The sequence below is a fragment of the Varanus komodoensis genome, unplaced genomic scaffold, assembly GCF_004798865.1.
Source record: "Varanus komodoensis strain SLA01 unplaced genomic scaffold, ASM479886v1 scaffold14_1, whole genome shotgun sequence".
NCBI lineage: Eukaryota > Metazoa > Chordata > Lepidosauria > Squamata > Varanidae > Varanus > Varanus komodoensis.
Genome location: NW_025335438.1, coordinates 14,689,436 through 14,709,091, shown reverse-complemented (window position 1 = coordinate 14,709,091; position 19,656 = coordinate 14,689,436). Strand labels below are relative to the sequence as shown.

Here is a 19,656-nt window from a genome sequence, read left to right as displayed (position 1 = left end):
TAGGATTGCAGTATAACTTAAGGTTTGTCATTGGATGCTCCTTCTGTATAAGGTAAAAGGGTGAATAAGAATGAATCTATTATAATATGACTTTACAGAACTAAGTAAAGACTGTGTTGTGTTCAGGACAGGCAAACATCAATACTGGAGTATGACCAATAATTGAGAATGGAGTTTCTGTTTATTACAATATTTTACTGTACAGGAATCAGCATTAAAAAGTAAGGAATATGGAGTAAAGGTACTATTTTGCTATATGCAGGTGCAGAACTATAGTGCAAAAGACATCTATAGCAAAAGGCATTATTCTAGGACTAATGTAGGGATGAATGCCTCTTACTTTTCCTGACATATTGGATCCATTAGTTATAAATTCCTTTTCTTAGTGTTTCATACTGACAATTAGTATTATAGCTATCATTATCAGCACTATTTGCCTTGTAATCAAATTCAATAAAGTAATGAGAATAAGGCTATCAATGGCTACTACTCAGGGTGGCTATATATTACCCATACCACCCTGCCAGATGCAGAATGTCTGCACAATTTGCTGGGAACTATTGACAAAAGGGGTTCTACTGGCACTTACACTGGCACATAACAAAAACAACATTTGGGTCTTAAATAGGAAGCATTCACAACCATATGATTCTTTCAGTGATAAGTAGGAATTGGGCTAATAAGTGGGGTCCTTATAATTTATTTTAAGTATTTTGATAGACTGCCACTAGTGGTTCAGATTCTTGAACATAATAACATCCCAAAGGAACCTGAGTACTGCTGGAGTACTGTTTTCTTGCATTTAAACAAGTTTCTATTATTTATCCAGAGCAATGAGAGAGATATTATGTACACACAATAAAACAAAAGTGCACAGTGTTACCAAAGCTATGCACTGGTTTCCTGGATAAATTGTTCAGCCTGCCACTGAAATGCAAATAAATAATTTTTGGCCCACATTATGCCATGAACAAGAAGGATCACAATGTGATAATCTCATCATTAGAAATAGATTCACATGGAAACACACAGGTTGTGTAAACCACTGTCTATTCTTTACCACCAAATACCTGTGAATTACTTATCACTGGCTGTTTCCATGACTAACAAGATAAAGCTTGGTCATGATAATAGTCTTATTTTATCAAATGGAACCAATAATGGAATAATTTTATTTATTTATTAATTTTTATTATTTATAAAATTTGTATGCCATCCATTATTTCTGTCCTGGGATGGCTTACAACGATAATTTCCTATTGCAGTGCCCATGAGTTCTTGGCAATGAGATTTACAAACTGCTTATTTGTGTATCTCTACTCAACATTCACATGCATGCCACTTCTGAATGGTAAGCCATGTCCTGTGTTCCAGGACCTCCTCAGGCTGTGGTTTCCCTGGAAGTAGGTCACTGGAGACTGCAGGTATTTCTGCAACATAACATGTACACATATGTAAAGGCTGAGCATAGGATGTAGGCTCAAAACATAAGTACTCCAATAGATCTCCATTCTCCCTTGGATTTCTGTAGGAACCCATCATACCCAGGATTCCCCCGCAGACTCCAGGTCAGACATATGCCTCTTCTCAGGCTCCTTTCAGCACAGACTGATGGGATGGACAGCCCAAGCCAGCCACTTCCCTTAGCCAAGTAGCAGAATAAAGGAATAAGTCACCTTCCATGTATATAACTACATCATATTCCTTAGTCAGGAGGGAAGAGAGATGTCCTAGCCCACAGCAGTCTGTGGTCACCTCTGAGGACAACCACCATCTCATTAATCTTTATGAATTCGTGAACAATGTCGATGAAAGCTCGTAGCATGAAAAATTGTTTGTCTTCAAGCTGTCACAAAACTCATGGTTTTGCTGCAACATACTACCACTCTGACGATTTTCTAAAATTGCTGTATTATTTGCATAGTGACTTTATACCACACTCAAAACATGAGATTAAAAAATGGTATAACTACCAGAGTAAACTAAGTAGATCTGCAACTGTGTGTCACACTGAATTTAGTGGTATATGGAAAGTCTTAAATTGACTATCCTACATTTTCTTCTTTCTTGTAGCAGGACTCATAAGCGCACATGTACAGCTATATTGAGGCCTTGATCTACAGAAATGATTGCTCACTTGTGTTTGTTTGTTTGTTTGCTTGTTTGTTTGCTTGTTTGCTTGGGAGGGGCTGGGGGCGTGTAACACTGCCAATTACTAAAGCAATCAGAGGCGGGCTACAGGGCGTTAGCGCTCATTCCTACCATTCCCTCTCTTGTGCAGTGTGAATTCCTGGGGGGGGGGGGTCTGCAGTCAACCATTACAACAGCAGCTACTTTCAAAGCTATTAGGACAATTCAGGTTAACCAGGATCTGAAGCAGTAAGCCTAGTTAGCCTTAACAGTTAGCCTTAATCTCACTCCCAACATTGCCATACAATAAATCCGTGCTCCAGAACAGATAAAGAGGGTGGAGTCAGCTCCCTGTCTTGTAAATGGGATTGACCTTTCCCGTCACTGATACCTCTATGCTACAAAGGTTTCAGTTCAGATGTAATAGCAAATGCCTATTCATTTTGAAAGGGGATGGCTCTACTACTCCACAGATCAAAGCAGCCGTCTATTATTAGCAATATTCATATATCATTTCTGATTTGAAGGAATGTATGCAAAGCAGGGGTGAGAAGTGACTTCTAGGTCAAAGGCAAAAGGGATGGGGCAAAATAAAAGGGAAAAAAGAGAAAATCTTGCATATTTTAGCTTAAAGATCTTACAGCTAGTAACTAAGTGGTAAAGCAGTAATTAAGCTTAAAGCTCTTACTGCTAGAAATTAAGCTTTAGGAGAGGCATTTCATCCTTTCAGGACAGGGGGAAGAAACCATGCAGGCTTGGCCTAAAGAGCTTGACTGTCATTCAGCACCTACTTTGAATTCACTGGAGTGACTGGAAAGACATAAACCACACACTTCATTAACAGGCCATGGAGCAATGTAGCACCCTCCGCTTTTCCAAACCTAGCTCCAATTTCTTTCATAATATTGGGAAGAAATGCCCTTGTCAGTGATTTCAACAGAGAAATAAATGGTTGCCACACTGACATGTATGGCACAGTATTTAAAGCAGGTTTGTGCTGGCAAAGATCCCAAAACTGCCAAAGCAGCAAGCAGCCATATTACAAACTGCTGAAAACTCCCTGTTCTCAAAATACTGCACACTAGCCAGGCAATTAGTGTTCTGAATCTGAGTGGCACATGCAATTCCCCCCTATCTCAACCCAACCTCTAACAGTGTTTCTGCAATAGCAACAGCAAAAGTAGAACTCTAAAGCTCTGTTGAGTTGATTGCTCAGTATCCAGCTATTGCTCAGTATCCAACAAAACACAGAAACAAGAAAAATATGGAATGTGAGCATAAAAGGAAATTGAGATAATTATAATAAGAAAATAATTGAAGAAGCCTTTAACAACTGATTTGTATGCTAAAATTTGATAGATTAATTAAAATGGTTCAATGGCCTATTATCATCTGTTGGAAGACTGAGATGCAATACTGCAGCTTGATTTTGAATATTCTTCCTACATACCTAACACAGCCTTAATCTTCAATCCTATGCACACATATGTGAGGGAAAAATCTCACTGAACTCAGTGGGACCTTCTGGCGTAGGATTGCATTGTTGGCCATCCAAATAAGATTTCATGTTCAAAATGTTAAGGAGTCAGGAAAAGAATGTCAGGATTCTAAATAAAATTAAACTGGAAATTCTGCAGAAGCAAATGAAAGAGACTTGACAGGCACTTTCTTCAAATGTTTTTAACATCTCACAAAGGAATGTGACAAAACAACAACAACAACATAACTGACTGTTCAGATCAGTTCTAAAGACATTACTTGAATGTAGGGAGGACAAATTCAGAAGATGGGTTGAATAATCCACAAGAGCACACATGGGCCTGTGAGATCCAGTTCTTTGGCAGAACTTAGTTTATGAAACAAATATTGAATTTTGAGGACATGGTGATGTACCATTACAAGGAAGAAGCAACCTGGAGCTTATCTTTAGACTGGGGTTATCCACCTGAGAACCTTATTAAGTATCCCATGATGCTCTGTAAAAATTAACAGACAACCTTCAAGACTACAAAGCAATCTCTGTCAAGGAGCTAAGGAGTGTGAAATTTGCCAGTGTTATGATAAAATGGAAGAGAGAGAGCCAAGGTTCCAAAAATGAAGCAACAGTGTCAATATCCTGATTGAACAGATATGCAATCCTATGCGTGCCTACTCAGAAGTGAAGCCTATGCAGTTCAATGGGACAGACTTCCAGATGAGTAGTAAGTGACTAAGTTTGCTCTACTACTTAAGAAATATATGAATATATATCAATAGGAAACTTGATTTAAACCAGGGCTGGGCCACCTTCTGGGGACAACAGGGGGTGAGGTACTGGTGGTTAGTCCTAGAAATCTCTCTCTCTCTCTCTCTCTCTCTCTCTCTCTCTCTCTCTCTCTCTCTCTCTCTCTCTCTCTCTCTCACACACACACACACACACACACACACACAGAGAGAGAGAGAAAGAGAGAGAGAGAGAGAGAGAGAGAGAGAGAGAGAGAGAGAGAGAGATTTCCTCGTACCTCTTGCCCCTCAGAAAACAGGATTATGGGGACAGGTGGAAGAGGCTTTAACTTAACTGTCCCCAGTGATTCTGATCTAGAATGCTGCTTTCCTGCTGTTAATAGCAGTGAAGAAATGGCAGACCTAATTAAGGTTGCTGGGAGGTGGAAGGCCAAAACTTCTGTTCCTGTCCCCAGTGATCCCAGTTGAAATAGATGTTTTCCTCCTGCTTTTATTGATCACTGTAACATCAATTTGCTCCAGGGATCTTAATAATCCAGATTCCTTAGGGGAAGTTTTATCTGACCTGTTCCCACTGTTCAACTGATAGTTGATAAACTTGGTATCAGAAAAAGTGACTGGGGCACTCTGGAAGCAGCAGACCACACAGAATGCAGCTAAAAGTTTCATGCAATCTGCCCATGTGTGATTTTAATCGACCCACCCTGACCTAAAGCCTTTCTTTTCTATTGAGTTTAACTGCAAAAGATTTCCAAAGAAGTGTCTGTTGAAACAAATGTTCAAATAGAGTCAGGTTAAACAATGCAGCATTTCTTCTTCAGTGTATGAGTTTGTCTACAAAAAATTGGTTGCTGCTAAATTCATAGGCACTGAGAAACTAATCAGATTAGATTCTAGTTTAAAATGACATGGGAATTACCAAGAATACTTACTCGTTATTTCACTAAATACACCATGTATCACATGGATATTTTGCTGATTTTTTTTACTTCTCTGAGACTGACTTTATATAACAACACTTCCAAACCATGCCATTGGCTTATGGAGATGTTAGGAACTTTGATGTTCCTGTGAATTAGTCTTCTTTAATCTATTTTGGACTAGAATTTGTGTTAGGCTCAGCCAGCATGACCAAAGATCCATGATACCAGGTTGGAGAAATTTGCTGAAAATCAACAGCTGTGTACATTTTTTTGTTTTGTTTTTGTAAGCCGTCCAGAGACTTTTAGTATTGGGATGGCATATAAAAACTTTAAAATAAAATAAAATAAAATAAAATAAAAGTGAAGACAGAATCCCATGGTTGTTGGATGCTCCCTTTAGAATTGCTTATTATAGAAGGATCCCAGAGAGAGATTCCATGCAACATAGTTTAAAAATTTCTCTGGAATGACAGAGTGATACATTTATTTGTTGAATGGTATTTATAAATAATTTTTGTTTATAATTATATTGTGAATATGGTGATTTGGAGAAGGAGGGAGAGAAAGTAACACAAATCAATTGTATAGTGAGTTACTGACAAGCCTTATCAACTAGTCAGAACTTTACTTGCCAATGAGGTCCTTGTCAACAGGACCTCCGGATTCAACCAGGCCCCATCTATGAATTATACCCTGTCTCTGCCCTTAGTTTACCAGATTCTCTTTTGGCTCTGCTTGGTGTGAAGTGTTCCCTCTCAGCTCTTGCACCAGCTCTCTGTTTCACTCTACTCATTCTATAGAGGATAGGAAGGTGGGTGAGAAAGATACCTGGTTTCTTCAGCACATCGAATCCTGCAGCCTTCTTTTGGAATCACCAAGCCTAAATGCATCCTCAGTCTGCAGTTAGTGGGCCCAGTGTGAGGCCAGACATGAGTGCCTGGGTGCATAACAGAATATTTGATCTGTGGAAAAAAGTACATTTTAAAAAATGAACTCAGTTACTGTAACATATATAGGGCTACATTTGCACCAGTCTAAAACGACAAACCAGCACTGCCATATCTTCTTATGTTAGAAATCCTGGCTATACTTTCCTGGTAATTTATTCTAATGGAAGGACACTGGATTTGCCTCAAAGTAGATTATAGAAGCCATAAATACAGCAGAAAATCCTAGAGTTGCTCCACAATTCTGATATCCATCCATCTATCTGGGACCTAAGTTTCCTCTGTAAAATAAGGAATATGTTTTATTTTCCCCTGATGGCTGTGTTTCCATGGCATACCAACCATTGTTAAGTGTGATGTGTGCAAGCAGGAACAAGTCACAGTGAGCTCTGTGCTTTGGTAGTCCTCCCCAAGCCCTGCATGGTTAGGAGGAGAAGTCTGAAAGCTTCTGATTATCCATGGAATATGACAAGCTATGGTTATGGCTAACTGTGATCAATCTCAAACAAGCTCAAGCAGATTCCCAAGCAGAATCATAGTTTATGTTTACCAGAATTTCAGGTTCAGATGGCCCAGCAAACTGAATAACTAACAGCAGCAGCTTCTGAACCCTTCTGTAGGAAGTGCAGAAGGAGGAAAGGGGAGATGAAACATGCAAGATTAAGGCTTGCCTTAAGCATTAAGGCTTATGCACATTGTGCTAGACTAGGGTTAATGAGATGTGCAAATTCAGTCTATGTTGCTCACAACCAATTTCAGCATCTAAACGAGTATATCACATCTACAGGCTAAAAAGGAAGGCCACCAATCCCCTTTTAACAAATGAAAGCACATTCTATTAAACAAAATGTTACAAGAGGCACAAACTGATTTTGATGCAAAGACTTGCACTCTGTCCTTTACTGTTAATTACTTTGAACTTAATCCATGTTACTTGCTACTGTCTGTGCCCACTGCTAGATAATACATTGGAACAATCTGTAAAAAAAAACTTTCATTCAAACTGACATTATTTTCACTAAGCTATCCAAAATTCCAGATCAGGGCATTATAGCATAACTCTATTTGAAAATCACTTGAAGATTATTCAAATGTTATATTGGACCTCTCATTGGTTTTGATCAATGGTGCCTCTCTGCAGCAAGAGAGACAATTATTGTGCCCTCTCTCACTTTTGTAATTGAAAGTACAAGGGCTTGATGGAAACAATACTGGCCCCATACACCCTTTCAGAGAGGCAGTGCACATTCTAGGTTTTGAAAACACTAGACAGTATATAAAAACTAACACTGCTCCTTCAACTTTCTATTCAGACCCAAATTTTAAATTCCCAGCAGAGGAAAACAGGAATGGTGGCAGTGACATCACTGCTTTCCTGTACAAACCAAACTGAATCTATTAAATTGTGTACATTTTTTGCAGTATCAATTATTCATTCTTTTGATGTCCTGTATTACAGACTTATACATCTGTAGGTTGTTATCTATCTTTTCTATTGTACAGATGAATCACATACAGACAAATACAGAGAAGAGGGAAAATGTGTGTGTATAGAGGGGCATGTACAAAACCAGCAGCCAAAGAGACATATACATATAGAGGGACATGTATAAAACTATCAAGTACCTGTCCCCTTCTGCATCCAGTGGCCTCTGGGAATCGTTCCAATAAGGCACATGTTTTGGGAACATTGTTACAAGCTTTTTCATTTTTTCTTCCTAGAGAAAGTTTGAAAGGGGAAAAATGAATTAGAATTTTAAACACAAAAGGCTAATCAGCTTTCAAGTTTCCAGCAGATTTGAAAATGCCTGCTCAATAAGATTTGGAAACAGAAGACACATCTGTGCCAAGAGTGCTCTACATGAGGGATTTAACCTGATGCTTTACTGAGACATCTTCCATTTTCATTGGTGGAGTTGTGATGGTGCCTCTCCATACATTCTATTTACCAACCACAAGATAATGGAGAGATTATGCAATATGGCAAAGGTTATGCAAACTGCAATATGGCACATTTGGAGAAATACAGAAAGCTTTTGTTCCACTTTGTTGTGTTTTAAATTTTAAGAGATAACTTTCTGTATTCTAAATATGAGAATCCACAAAAATGTTAGGGATAGGAGGAGAAGACCTGGAGGATGACAACATTGTGGGAAAGTACTGCAAACTTCCTTGAGAGCAGAATAGAATTGATCTTGGAGAGGGTTTTTGAATGTATGTGAGAGCTACAGGATTGTACAAGATGAAGCCAGTTTTAACTATGTATCTTATTAGAGGTGTCTGAATGGATGAAAGCCTACCCCTGTAAATAATATCAGACTTCAAGTTCTGCCACATTTCTAAACCATGTATATTTTGGCATAAATCTAACAAACTTGCCTTAGAAACTAAATGTGCACAAATTGCTTCATTGATTCTTGGGTTGCCCCTCTCACTGGCACATTCCATCTCCTAGAGAGCTTGATAGATTCCAAAAATTCTGTACCACGGATTGTGAGAACCACTTTCAGATTGAGAAAGGTCAGAATGAGGACCAAACTATAAATTGTGTTAATCTGGCAATAAAATCTTTAGTATACATTAATTGCATGCACATTTATGCACATTTAAAACAGGACCATGGCACATGTGGTATGTATATGTGTGTGTGTGTGTATATTGTGCTTTCATATTCTGGTTCCAAAGAAAATCACCGCCCCCTGCCCCTCCCATTTGGACTGGCAAAAAAGAAAACAGTGTGGTGTTTGGGTAAGGGGTGGGCAACCCAGAGCCTACCATGGCTACTGATGGGGCTCCTTTGACTTTGCTGATGCTCAGTTTGCTGCCATGATGCCAGAAAAAAGCAACAAAGCGCGAAGGCGGGATGGGCCTTGTTTGGAGACAGATTCATGTTCCTGGAACAGGCCTCATAGGAACACAATTCTTTTTGTACACGGGGGTTTGCTGTTTGCCGGATTTGTTTCCTTGTTACTTCATTTCTGCACTTCTTTGCTGTCACAGCAAATTTGGTGACAATTTCGGTGGCAGTAGGGGTTGGGCATAGTTGCTGGAGGGTTAAGTGGGGCCATGATACTCCTGAAGTTAACACTTTTGGGTTAAAGTATTGGACCAGGATTCAGATGGTTTCAGATCTCTGTTCTGCACCCTGTGTGATCATGACTCAGTTTGTATGCAAAGTCATCCTCATCCGCTTTCAGCCTAACCTACCTCATACGGAGTTGTTATATGAAAGAACCATGTGTATCACCAATTGTTCATCCTTAACAAATGGTGGAATAAGATGTTACAAATAAGACATGTTAGATTATTATCCACCTGTTATGACAGCCAAGTGGTGAAGGGCTCATAATTTTTGCACAAAGTACAGACACCATTATTCTGATCTCACATTCCAAGCCAACTGCTGTATGTAAATTCTCTTATAAGCAATCATGCACCAAACAGTTATTTTAGTGTTTTTACATGTTCATTTGCAACATGTACTGCATGCCTACATTAGAGTTCATGCCTTGCCTCATATTAATTTCAAATGACGGAATTGCATCTGGTTTATGACATGCGGATACCTCTTCTTCATCAGCTTACTTAAGCCTCTCTATAATTGAGGCTTCGGCAAGGGGCGGCATAGAAATGTTTTAATAAATAAATAAATAAATAAATTGTACAGCACTTAGTTTGTTAAGTTTAAAGCAAGTCCAAGCCTTCCACAAAAGAAATGCAAAAAGATATTCTGTAGCTACATGTGGGAAGGAGGCTTTGTATATTGTAAAGGAAGACAATGTATTTATCACCAAGTTGTGCATAGTGTCATGCTAAAGTGGCAGAAACAGAGATCAAATATCATTTAATCCTGTCCTCCTTCCCTTAGTGTGATGGAGGGTGACCCAGCCACCAGCTCCATGCAGATCAGCCTACATTAGGACACACGCAGAGAGCAATGGAAACAATGAAGGCTTTTTTCATTTTATATCCTTTCATAATCTTCATAGTCTTCTCCTTTCTGGGCAGGGAGAAACATGTTTGCAAAAATTACAGCTTCAGGGAAGCCAAGCAAAGACATCTAGCCACACATTACAGAAAACTAACTATCTGTATATTCAGAAGGCAGTCTTAGCAAGGGAAAAGAGGAATGCCTTTCCAAGTTCAAAATATGTTGATAACACCTTTGGCCTGTCAAGCTGAGTAAGTTCCTCAGTTACTGTTGATGATGATTAATTTAGTTACCTGCTGTTTTTATTTGTCTATATTTCAAGTTGCAAGTTTTATGTGTTTGGAAATGCTGCTTTGTTTGTATTGGCTTATATCCTAACATTTCTTCTGCAAGTAGATCAGAGTTCATGTTTGTGGAGTGGGCCTTTCCTTGGGTTGAAAATAGTGCAGAATACAGTGTGGGAAGCTGCAGATAGAGGAAGCAACTGTAACAAATAACTATATTGTGATGGTATCTTTGGCTTGTAGTTAGCATCCTCAGCCTTTCAGTGTGGAAAGTTGGAAATGATAATAGATTGGCAAATGCAACAAATGAGTAAACAAAAATAAGCGTACTGTGAGCATGAGCTGAAACTTAATTGCTGGGCTCCAGAGCACAATATCATGGCAGTTTTCAGTGCTACAGATCAGATGTGACAGTTTACACATACTTCCAATTCCTCAACATTTCTCAAGTTAGGCCTGATGTACAAATGCATACACACTGTTCAGTTTCTTTGCCATTAAGTCATCTCTAACTTATAGCAACCCTATGAATGAAAGTCCTTCAAATGTCCTGCCCATGACAGCCCTGTTCGGCTCTTGTAAATTCAAGGCTGTGGCTTTCTTTGTGGAGTCAATCCATTTCACATTTGATCTTCCTTTTCTTCTTTTGCCTTCATTTCTCCCTATCATTATTGACTTCTCCACTAAGTCTTGTCATCCTATAATGTGCCTGAGGTATGATGGCTTCAATTTTGTCATTTTTGCTTCTAAAGAGAGTTTCAGTTTGATTTGATTAAGACCCATCTTTCTTTCAGTCCAGGATATTCAAAAAGCTCTCCTCCAGCATCATGTTTTAAATACATCAATTTTCTTCACGGCCCAGATTTCACACCCATACATAGTGATAGGGAATACAACTGCTGCCCTTCCAAGTCTTGGTCTCTTTCTTTGGATAGTACTAAATATTACATGAAATCTCCTGAATGTTACTGTTACAATCACACAGCAGGATGTTCGAACCAACTCAGTTGGAAATCCATTTGGGTTGATGGAAGTCAGAATGGAAGTCCTGCCAGGGTGCTCTGTTCAGGATGGCCCATCTACAAGTATAAATCATCACTTGATGATAAAGTAATCAAATAATGAACTTGCCCATGTGGAAAAGGTCCCCAGTTACAACAGAAATCATGCGAAGTATTACACCATAGGAAGTGAGGAACATGAAGTACTTCTAATGATGGTGAACCCCAACTCATCAGGAAGGTGGTCAAGCAACAAGTGGAGGGCCACATGTTCCCACTTCTGTGCTATTGTAAAGGTTCTAGCCAGGGATGGCTTCAGGGATCCACTGACTGCTGAGATCCATGTTCAGCAGAGGACCTACAGGCAACCTCTGCCCAATCCCAGTCCTGCTCTTCTCCTTGTTGTCATTCCCTCTCCAACCTGTCCTCTCTGACAGAGCGAGCATTGACAGGAAAGGGGGAACCATCCGCTTCTTCTATGAGACTGATTAGACTGGACATAGAGGAAGAGGAAAAATGAATGGATAGTGATGACAGCCACAAGGAGTAGGTGAGCCAGCTGAGAGAACCTTCCTCCAGGAAGTCCAGAAACATGATGCCAGCACTGTGCCACAGTCACCAATTTTTGTTTCTGTTGTGAGCAAGTCTCACCCTCCTCTTTCCTTCTCCAGTGGCTTTAGACAAAACCTTAGAAACACCGTCCTTTATCTGAGCTTACAAATGACATCAATGTGCCAGTCTCTTTGAGATGTGTGTGTAGTGCCTGCCCATAGGAACAGCCAAATCCAAACTGAAACATCCTCTCCTTCCCTTCCTTTTTGAAAGATCCTGACTCCATCCTCAGGATGGCTCTTGTCTCACTATAGTTATATTGTTTCTTAACTGTATAGAAACTCTCTCAAAATTATTCTGCTTACTACTATTGCAGCATGAAAACTGAGGAACCTGAGGAAGAGAGAGAGAGAGAGAACAGTGAAGGTAAGAGCTTACACACCTTGCTGCCACAAGGTAAACTGGCTCCAGTCACCTTTTTCTCGCAAGTTTTCATCTTCAGGTAGAAAGAGTCCCTTTCCTTTGTCCATTACAGCAAGCCCTTCATCCCGAATAAGTTTCCAGTTTCTTTGTAAGGACTGAGAGGCCAAAATAACAAACAAATCACACATTCTGTATTTATAGCTCATTCTAATATTTCTGCCTTTTAAAAAGCGGCAGAAAGAAAGCATTCATCATCATTAAAAAGGTCCACATTTTCCATTTTTCATCCAGTTAAGGATTAAAAACAAAACATAATACTGCCATGTGGTTTCTCAGTAGCAATTACTTTTGTATCATTCCCCTCCCCTCTGCAGTAATAATCTCCAGTCACCCAGCAGAGTGGCCTCCACTTTAATTTGCTTTTGATTTGCCTAAGGGGTGTTCAGCAGATCATTTTATACCATGAGCTAACAACAGTATTGATCTTCACAGTCACAGTGCAACAGTATTTTCAGTACCAAACAAGTTACCAGTGCATTGAGAATACAAATGGAATTCCAAAACTGAAAACAGCACTATGTATACATCTTTTAACTCTGTTATCATGTGTGAAATCTCCAGAGATTTTCCACCACATTCTATTGTAAGCATTTATTTAAGGCTGAATATCTCACCCTTTCCAATATTTGCACAGAATTTACAACAAATATCATAACAAAATAAAACAGTACAGGTGAATCACAACACATTAATGGGAAAGCTAGTTTTTACTTAATTACAAATCCTGAATTACATATGCTTTGACACTACTCTGAATTGGGTGCTCATTGAAATCTGGAACTGAATGCTGTAAAGTAACGAAAGAAAACGGTGCTCCCCTGGTGATGGGATGTCTAGATTATTAATTTATTTTTGTTGGCATTTGAAAACTGTTCTTACAAAATCCATGGTTAAGGTCAGCTACAACTCTTACCAAAAACTGTTAATAGCAAATGTAAACCATAAATAAACCATTATAACAATGAATGCACAATATAATAGCAGCTACAGTGGAATTTAAGTTTCTTTCCTCCATACATCTTTTGAACCAACACTATGTCAAATTCCTTTTCAAGAATAAAAGAACCCTTCACAAAATTAGAAAGCAGACCAATGAAATATCTTTGTGAACAGTTCCAGTTGCATGATCACCACAATGGGGAAGGGCCTACTTAACATTATAAAAAGGACATAGCCTGGAATAGACTCTTTGGAAGCCCTTGGGGACTAGGTAGGCTTGAATGGAAAGTTGCTCTTGCAGATATGTCAGATCCAGGCAAGGAGTAGGAAACAAACCACATATGCTCTGTGCATGAGTTTGCCCAGATTCAGTAGTAACTGGTCCACTGATACTGGCAAGGCAGAGGACAGGGCAGTGCCAATTAACTTTGGGTTTGTCTCTCTCCCTTGCAACAACACTAAGAACACTCAGTCACTGTGGTGCAGTTTCTGAACACTCAACATCTCACCCAACTTGTAGCTCTGAAGATGTTTTGCCATGCATATTCCATCATCACGTGCCATTGGCTATGCTTGAGAGGAACACCAGGCCAAAACATCTGGAGGGTCACAAGCAGTGCTGGGTCTAGGTTTTTGAGGGCCCGTGATCAAGACAGCACCAGTAAGTTTCCTCCCCTCAATAAATCTACCTTCTCATTTTGATTGTCACAAGCTCCTATTGCTTCTCATCTTCTTCTCATCACTGCCACCTATTGCTTGCTTGATGGGTAGAGATCTGGTAAACAAGTAGGCAGTAGTTATCTACTGCTCCTCCTTCACAGTACCATCATTGTCTGGGACAGAATGAGAGGTGGGCGAGCAAGCAGGTTGCAATAGTGAGAAGGAGAAGCAATGCCGGGATTTAGTTGGTGGGCCCCTTCTGTCATATGGGACCTCAGCTATGCCTACCCTTAACTGGCCACAAGTTATTCACTCCTGATCTAACTGAAGTTAAGAAGAGAAGAACGTGGGTCAGCAGGCTTCCATACTAGCAAACTTGATTATTTGCTAGGGAAAGCAGGTGGCCACCGCCTTCTCTTCCTGCCACCCAGGAAGGGCATGCTTAAGGACAGATGGATTCAGGATGTGGGAAACTGGGGAGCCAGGAGTAAGGCTACTATAATGTGGGGGGAAATGAAACTAAATTTAAGCGGACCATGTTTAAGAATATGTATGCAAACATATTTCCTTGTATCAACAGGGTGGCTAAATCTTGCGATTTTTACAGGAGTAAAACAGAAGCTGTATTAGACTACATTGAACAGGATTCATGGCCTGGAAACATGCTACTATCCCCTTCCTAGGAATGCTCTCATATATACTGCTTCCAGGTTCCTTGCTAACTGGTGGTGATAGGTAAAACTGCAGTTTCCACTACTGGCCAGTAAGAATAAATTTATAAGAATCTTTGTACAAAGAAAGGATGTTATAAATTTTCCACTGACTTCAGCCTTATCCACACTCACTTTCTCTTTCACCCACACACAAAAACTTGAATGAATTGTATTTGAATTACAGAAAATCTTTAAAGAAACCATAATGGTTTTTTAACCCACAAAGATAAAGCAACAAATAGCAAGCCTTATCATTCTACCAGACAAAGATCCTATGAATTTCCCCCTACTTAGTTATGTTAAGCTGTGCTAATCCTCTTAATTTAGAACTTAATTTCTTCAGGAAAACAAAAGCTTTATCTTCTGTTCCAGAATGATGTCACTGTAACAGGCATTTTTTCCTGCTATTTAACTACACAGATGCATTTTCCAAACCAGTGATTATACGCTACTGCCGTGCAATTGACTGGGCAATTGTCCAAATGATATATGAATGGATATATGGGTTAAGGACCAGAACCCCATGCAGGCATTGTAGATCTCATGAGAACAGAAAAATGAGGGAGGAAAAGGGGACTGCACTAATTAGGCTCACCCCATGCCACATGCCATGCCTCCTTTGCCTGGTCCTGCAGTGCTCCATGCAATGGAGGCTAAAGGTCTGCAGTGGATCTTAAATAGGATTGGGCAATGGGATGCAACTACAAGAGAATCCCCCAGGCTGCATGGTCAACTCGGATGGTCGAATTTATGAATTCCAGTTTCCAGGGACATGGGCAACTGTCTTTATCTTTGATAGCCAGTGTGGTATGGTGGGTGGAGTGTTGGATTGGGGACCCAGGAGATCCATGTTCTCGTCCCCACTTGGCCATGGAGCTCACTGAATGACTTTGGGCCAATCACTCACTCTTGGCATAACCTACCTCTGAATTGTTACTCTGAGTATAAAATGGAGCTATATAAGCCATCTTGGGTTCTTCACATAAGGAAATTCTTCCTTCAGCCTCCTGAGATACAGGGCATAATACTATGCATGGTCACAAAAAGATTCCCAGCATGAGCCAGCTAAGTTCTTGATTGAAAAAGTCCTGTAATTCCTAGTATGGCTAGCTGAGGCATCCTGTGAGTTGTAGGATTTTTTTCTGTCTATAAATTGTAATCTTAGTCACTAGGAATTCTGGGGAAAGTTCATATAGTTTCATTTATGTGTCATGCATCCTCTGTCATTGAGCTATGGCCCTTCCTCAGGTGTACAAAGAACTATGACACATGCTAATTAATTGAATCATACCAGTCAAATAAATTCCAGATTGCTTTGAAAGCTGACAGCACAAGATGTAGCTTACTTATCTTTAGTTACACTGTTGCTCTGTTTATGTGACATACATGCTCTATCACTGAGCTGTAGCCCTGCCTATTATGAGTTCCTTTTTAAATGTCAAAGTAGTATTCATAGGAAAAAATGTGGAACCACCTGAAATATTTATTTCCTTTTACTGAAGCAGCACTTCTGATTTAACTACCAAACAAACAAACAAACAATGAAGATGCTTTTGATGATTCCTCGATTTAGAGGAACCAAGAAAACAAATTTATTTGCTTGAGACAATAGCTTTTGGCAGAGCTGAAAGGAGATTCTTTCTGAAAAGTGGCCAAAATACATTTTAAATAAAACAATTAAATAAGAGAGTATCAATTTACTACAAGGTTTTATTTCTGTTCAATGGAAAAAAATGCCATCCTTGCCAGAAGCATAGTAAACACACACACTCTCTCTCTCCTGTGGTTTTCCCAGGACCTTCATTCAGTTAGCTTAGAGTTCCCAGGGCCATTTGCAATGTGGTGTCAGGGAGGGGGCAGAATGGGTGCAAGGTCCTTTCTTCCCTGCTATCAGAACTCGGTTCCCAATATTGTCTGATAGACCTGAACTGAAGCTCAGCTGGGGTTATCCTCTGGGTTTTTATCATCAATCAAAGCATCCATAAGGACCAAACTAAATGGGATGCCAAGCATATAGTTTGCCCTTGTGTTCTTTCCTGGTTTTTGTTTATTCCACAGAGATGGTGGGGCTAATCTGGATGAGGGACATGGGGCTGTCAGATCCCTTCTCCCTCCCATGCTGCAGTCCCACAACAATTATTTAGTGAAAGCACACAGGATCAGACACTTTCTTACCATGATAGTTAGTTTGACCCTAAGTCCACAATAACCAATACTCCTTTCCATGGTGCAAAACTACAACACAAACTGCATGGTCCAATTCTGATTAGAACTGCAGTTTTTCTAAACAGATGGGTTTCCTGTCTTGGATAAAGTGGAATTCAGCCATGGGAGTGATTTAAAAAATAAAAGCTTCTACTCAACCTTCTCAAGTTCTACTCCTTTAAAGGTTTGTACTGGCCAGTCCTTCAAACAGAGGACTGTTCTCTAAAAAGTATGACACATGGCCACTTATCAGAAAGTGTTAAATCCATTCCGGACTTACCAGGCCTTCTAGTTACTTTTCTTCCATGTGAGCTGAAAGCAATTGCACCCAGCAGGAAGCAGCATCTTCACTGCTTTGCCACCTTGCCTCTTTAAATCACATCTCACATATCCTGATTTATACATGAACTGGGAAGACTCACATGTTATTACCTGGGCTTGGCTTTCTGATGTAACACTAATCTCTAAACTGGGTTTAACACTGAAAGGATTGGGTTTGAGTAAAACTGTCGGTGCTTTCCACATTATGCATTTAAAACCACAATGTGAAGTTTTACATCTGCCAAGTAGATTGGTTTATGCCCCTTCCTGACAAACTGCAATATAATGAAGTGAGTCATTCACAGTTTTGGATTGTATGAAAAAATAATGTGTCCGGATTTCTCAGTTTTAAAATAACAGGAGTAGAAGTAAAAATGTGAAATTAATGAAACAGCTGTCTGAATTGAGCTTGCTACCCTCTCCCGAGAACGTTATAGCAATTTTTGCTTGCAGCAAAAAGCACAGCTTATTAGAATTAGCTTATTTCAAATATTGAAATAATTTTACAGAGCATTAACATGAAAATATGCTTCTCAAATGGATTTACAACTTACCTATTGAATTCCTTGGGCAAACTTCCAACTGTGTTAAGTACTTTGGGCATCCAAAAATCACACCAATTAAAACAAAATCTATATGTGCATCAGCAGAAGCATATGCTTTTATGAATACAAAACAGCACAAATAAATCAGTTGCCAGAATCACTCAAGGAAGAAGTTATACCAGCCTTCCCCGCTATATTTCTACATTACTTCATTCTAATGTTCCATAAATCTCACTTATATTTCTCTCTCTTTCTCATTCTCTCCCTCTCTCTCTATTTCTTGGGCAAATCACAAACATTAGTTAGACTAATTAGAAAGCCATGATTACAGATGGAAATATCATTTTATCCTTCTCTCCCATGTTTTCTTACCAAAATAGAATGAACACATACACAAACTTGATTACAATTAAATGAAAATATTCAGAACACCTGAAGATTTACACCTGATCCCTCCCAAAATATAAAAATATTGGACATGGAAACATTATCCATGTTTTTCACAGTTTTTCCCTGATAATTTGTGTATATGGATGGATTCCTGAAGGCCCTGGGGGAGTTCCCGGCTGACAAGACTGGTGCTCCTGTCGAGCCTCTGGTCGAACTGTGGAACGGAGAGATGACCAGGGCTGTGGACAAGATCGCTCCTAAGCGTCCTCTCCCACCGAGCAGAGCCCGCTCTTCCCCTTGGTATACACCTGAATTGCGGGCGATGAAGCAGGTTGGGAGACGGCTAGAGCGTAGGTGGAGGAGATCGCGGGATGAATCTGACTGAACACACTTGAGAGCCCACTATCGGGCCTATGCTGTGGAGGTAAGGGCGGTGAAAAAGAGGTTTTTTTCCGCTTCCATTGCCTCCTCACAATGCTGTCCGGCGGAGCTTTTTCGAGTGGTGCAAAGCCTGGTTCGTCCAGGTCCTAAGGAAGATCAAGTTCCACCCTCAAAGGCCCGCTGTGATGACTTTGTCATGCATTTCAGGGAGAAAATTGCTCAGATTCGTCACGAGCTGGACACCACTAGTGAATCAGAGGTTCCTGGGGAGGCGCCAATGCTGCTGTCTGGTCCAGAATTATTGGATGAATTTCAATTATTGCAGCCCGATGATGTGGACAAGGTGCTTGGACAAGTACATCCCACCACTTGCCTACTGGACCCTTGCCTGTCTTGGTTAATAAATAATTCCAAGCACGGGATTGGGATCTGGATCTTAGAAGTGGTTAACGCTTCGCTGAGGGAGGGTAGGGTGCCTGCCCCTTTAAAGGAGGCGGTAGTCCGACCAGTCCTGAAAAAAGCATCACTGGATCCAGAGATGGCCACTAATTACAGACCAGTGGCCAACATCCCGTTTCTGGGCAAGGTGTTAGAGCAGGTGGTGGCAGGACAACTCCAAGCACTCTTGGATGAAACTGTTTATCTAGACCCATTTCAGTCCGGCTTCAGACCCGGGTACGGTACTGAATCTGCCTTGGTCGCCCTGTACGATGACCTGTGCAGGGAGAAGGACAGGGGGAGTGCGTCCCTGTTGGTTCTCCTGGACCTCTCAGCGGCTTTCGATACCATCGACCATGGTATCCTTCTGGATAGGCTAGCGGGATTGGGGGTCGGACACTGCTTTGCAGTGGTTCCGCTCCTATCTCAATGGCCGGTTCCAGAAGGTGGTGCTGGGGGACTATGGCTCTGCACCATGGCAGCTATGCCATGGAGTACCGCAGGGGTCCATCTTGTCCCCTTTGCTGTTCAACATCTACATGAAACCGCTGGGAGAGGTCATCAGGAGGTGTGGGCTGCGGAGTCATCAG

At 40.4% G+C, this 19,656-nt stretch overlaps 1 protein-coding gene across 12 annotated transcripts in view; it reads right to left on the bottom strand.

Moving 5' to 3' along the window:
• The window catches only part of ASPH (aspartate beta-hydroxylase), a 164,171-nt gene that overhangs the window by 24,577 nt on the left and 119,938 nt on the right, over nt 1-19,656 (bottom strand). For all 12 annotated transcript variants that reach the window (XR_006414046.1, XM_044423800.1, XM_044423791.1 and 9 more), the window contains 3 exons: nt 12,434-12,569; nt 7,850-7,941; nt 6,105-6,238 (listed from right to left, as the gene is read on the bottom strand). Coding sequence is in view for 11 of the 12 variants with exons in the window: in XM_044423800.1 (XP_044279735.1) it covers nt 6,105-6,238; nt 7,850-7,941; nt 12,434-12,569 (362 nt within the window). In the remaining variant the exon portion in view is untranslated. The remainder of the gene's footprint in view (nt 1-6,104; nt 6,239-7,849; nt 7,942-12,433; nt 12,570-19,656) is intronic.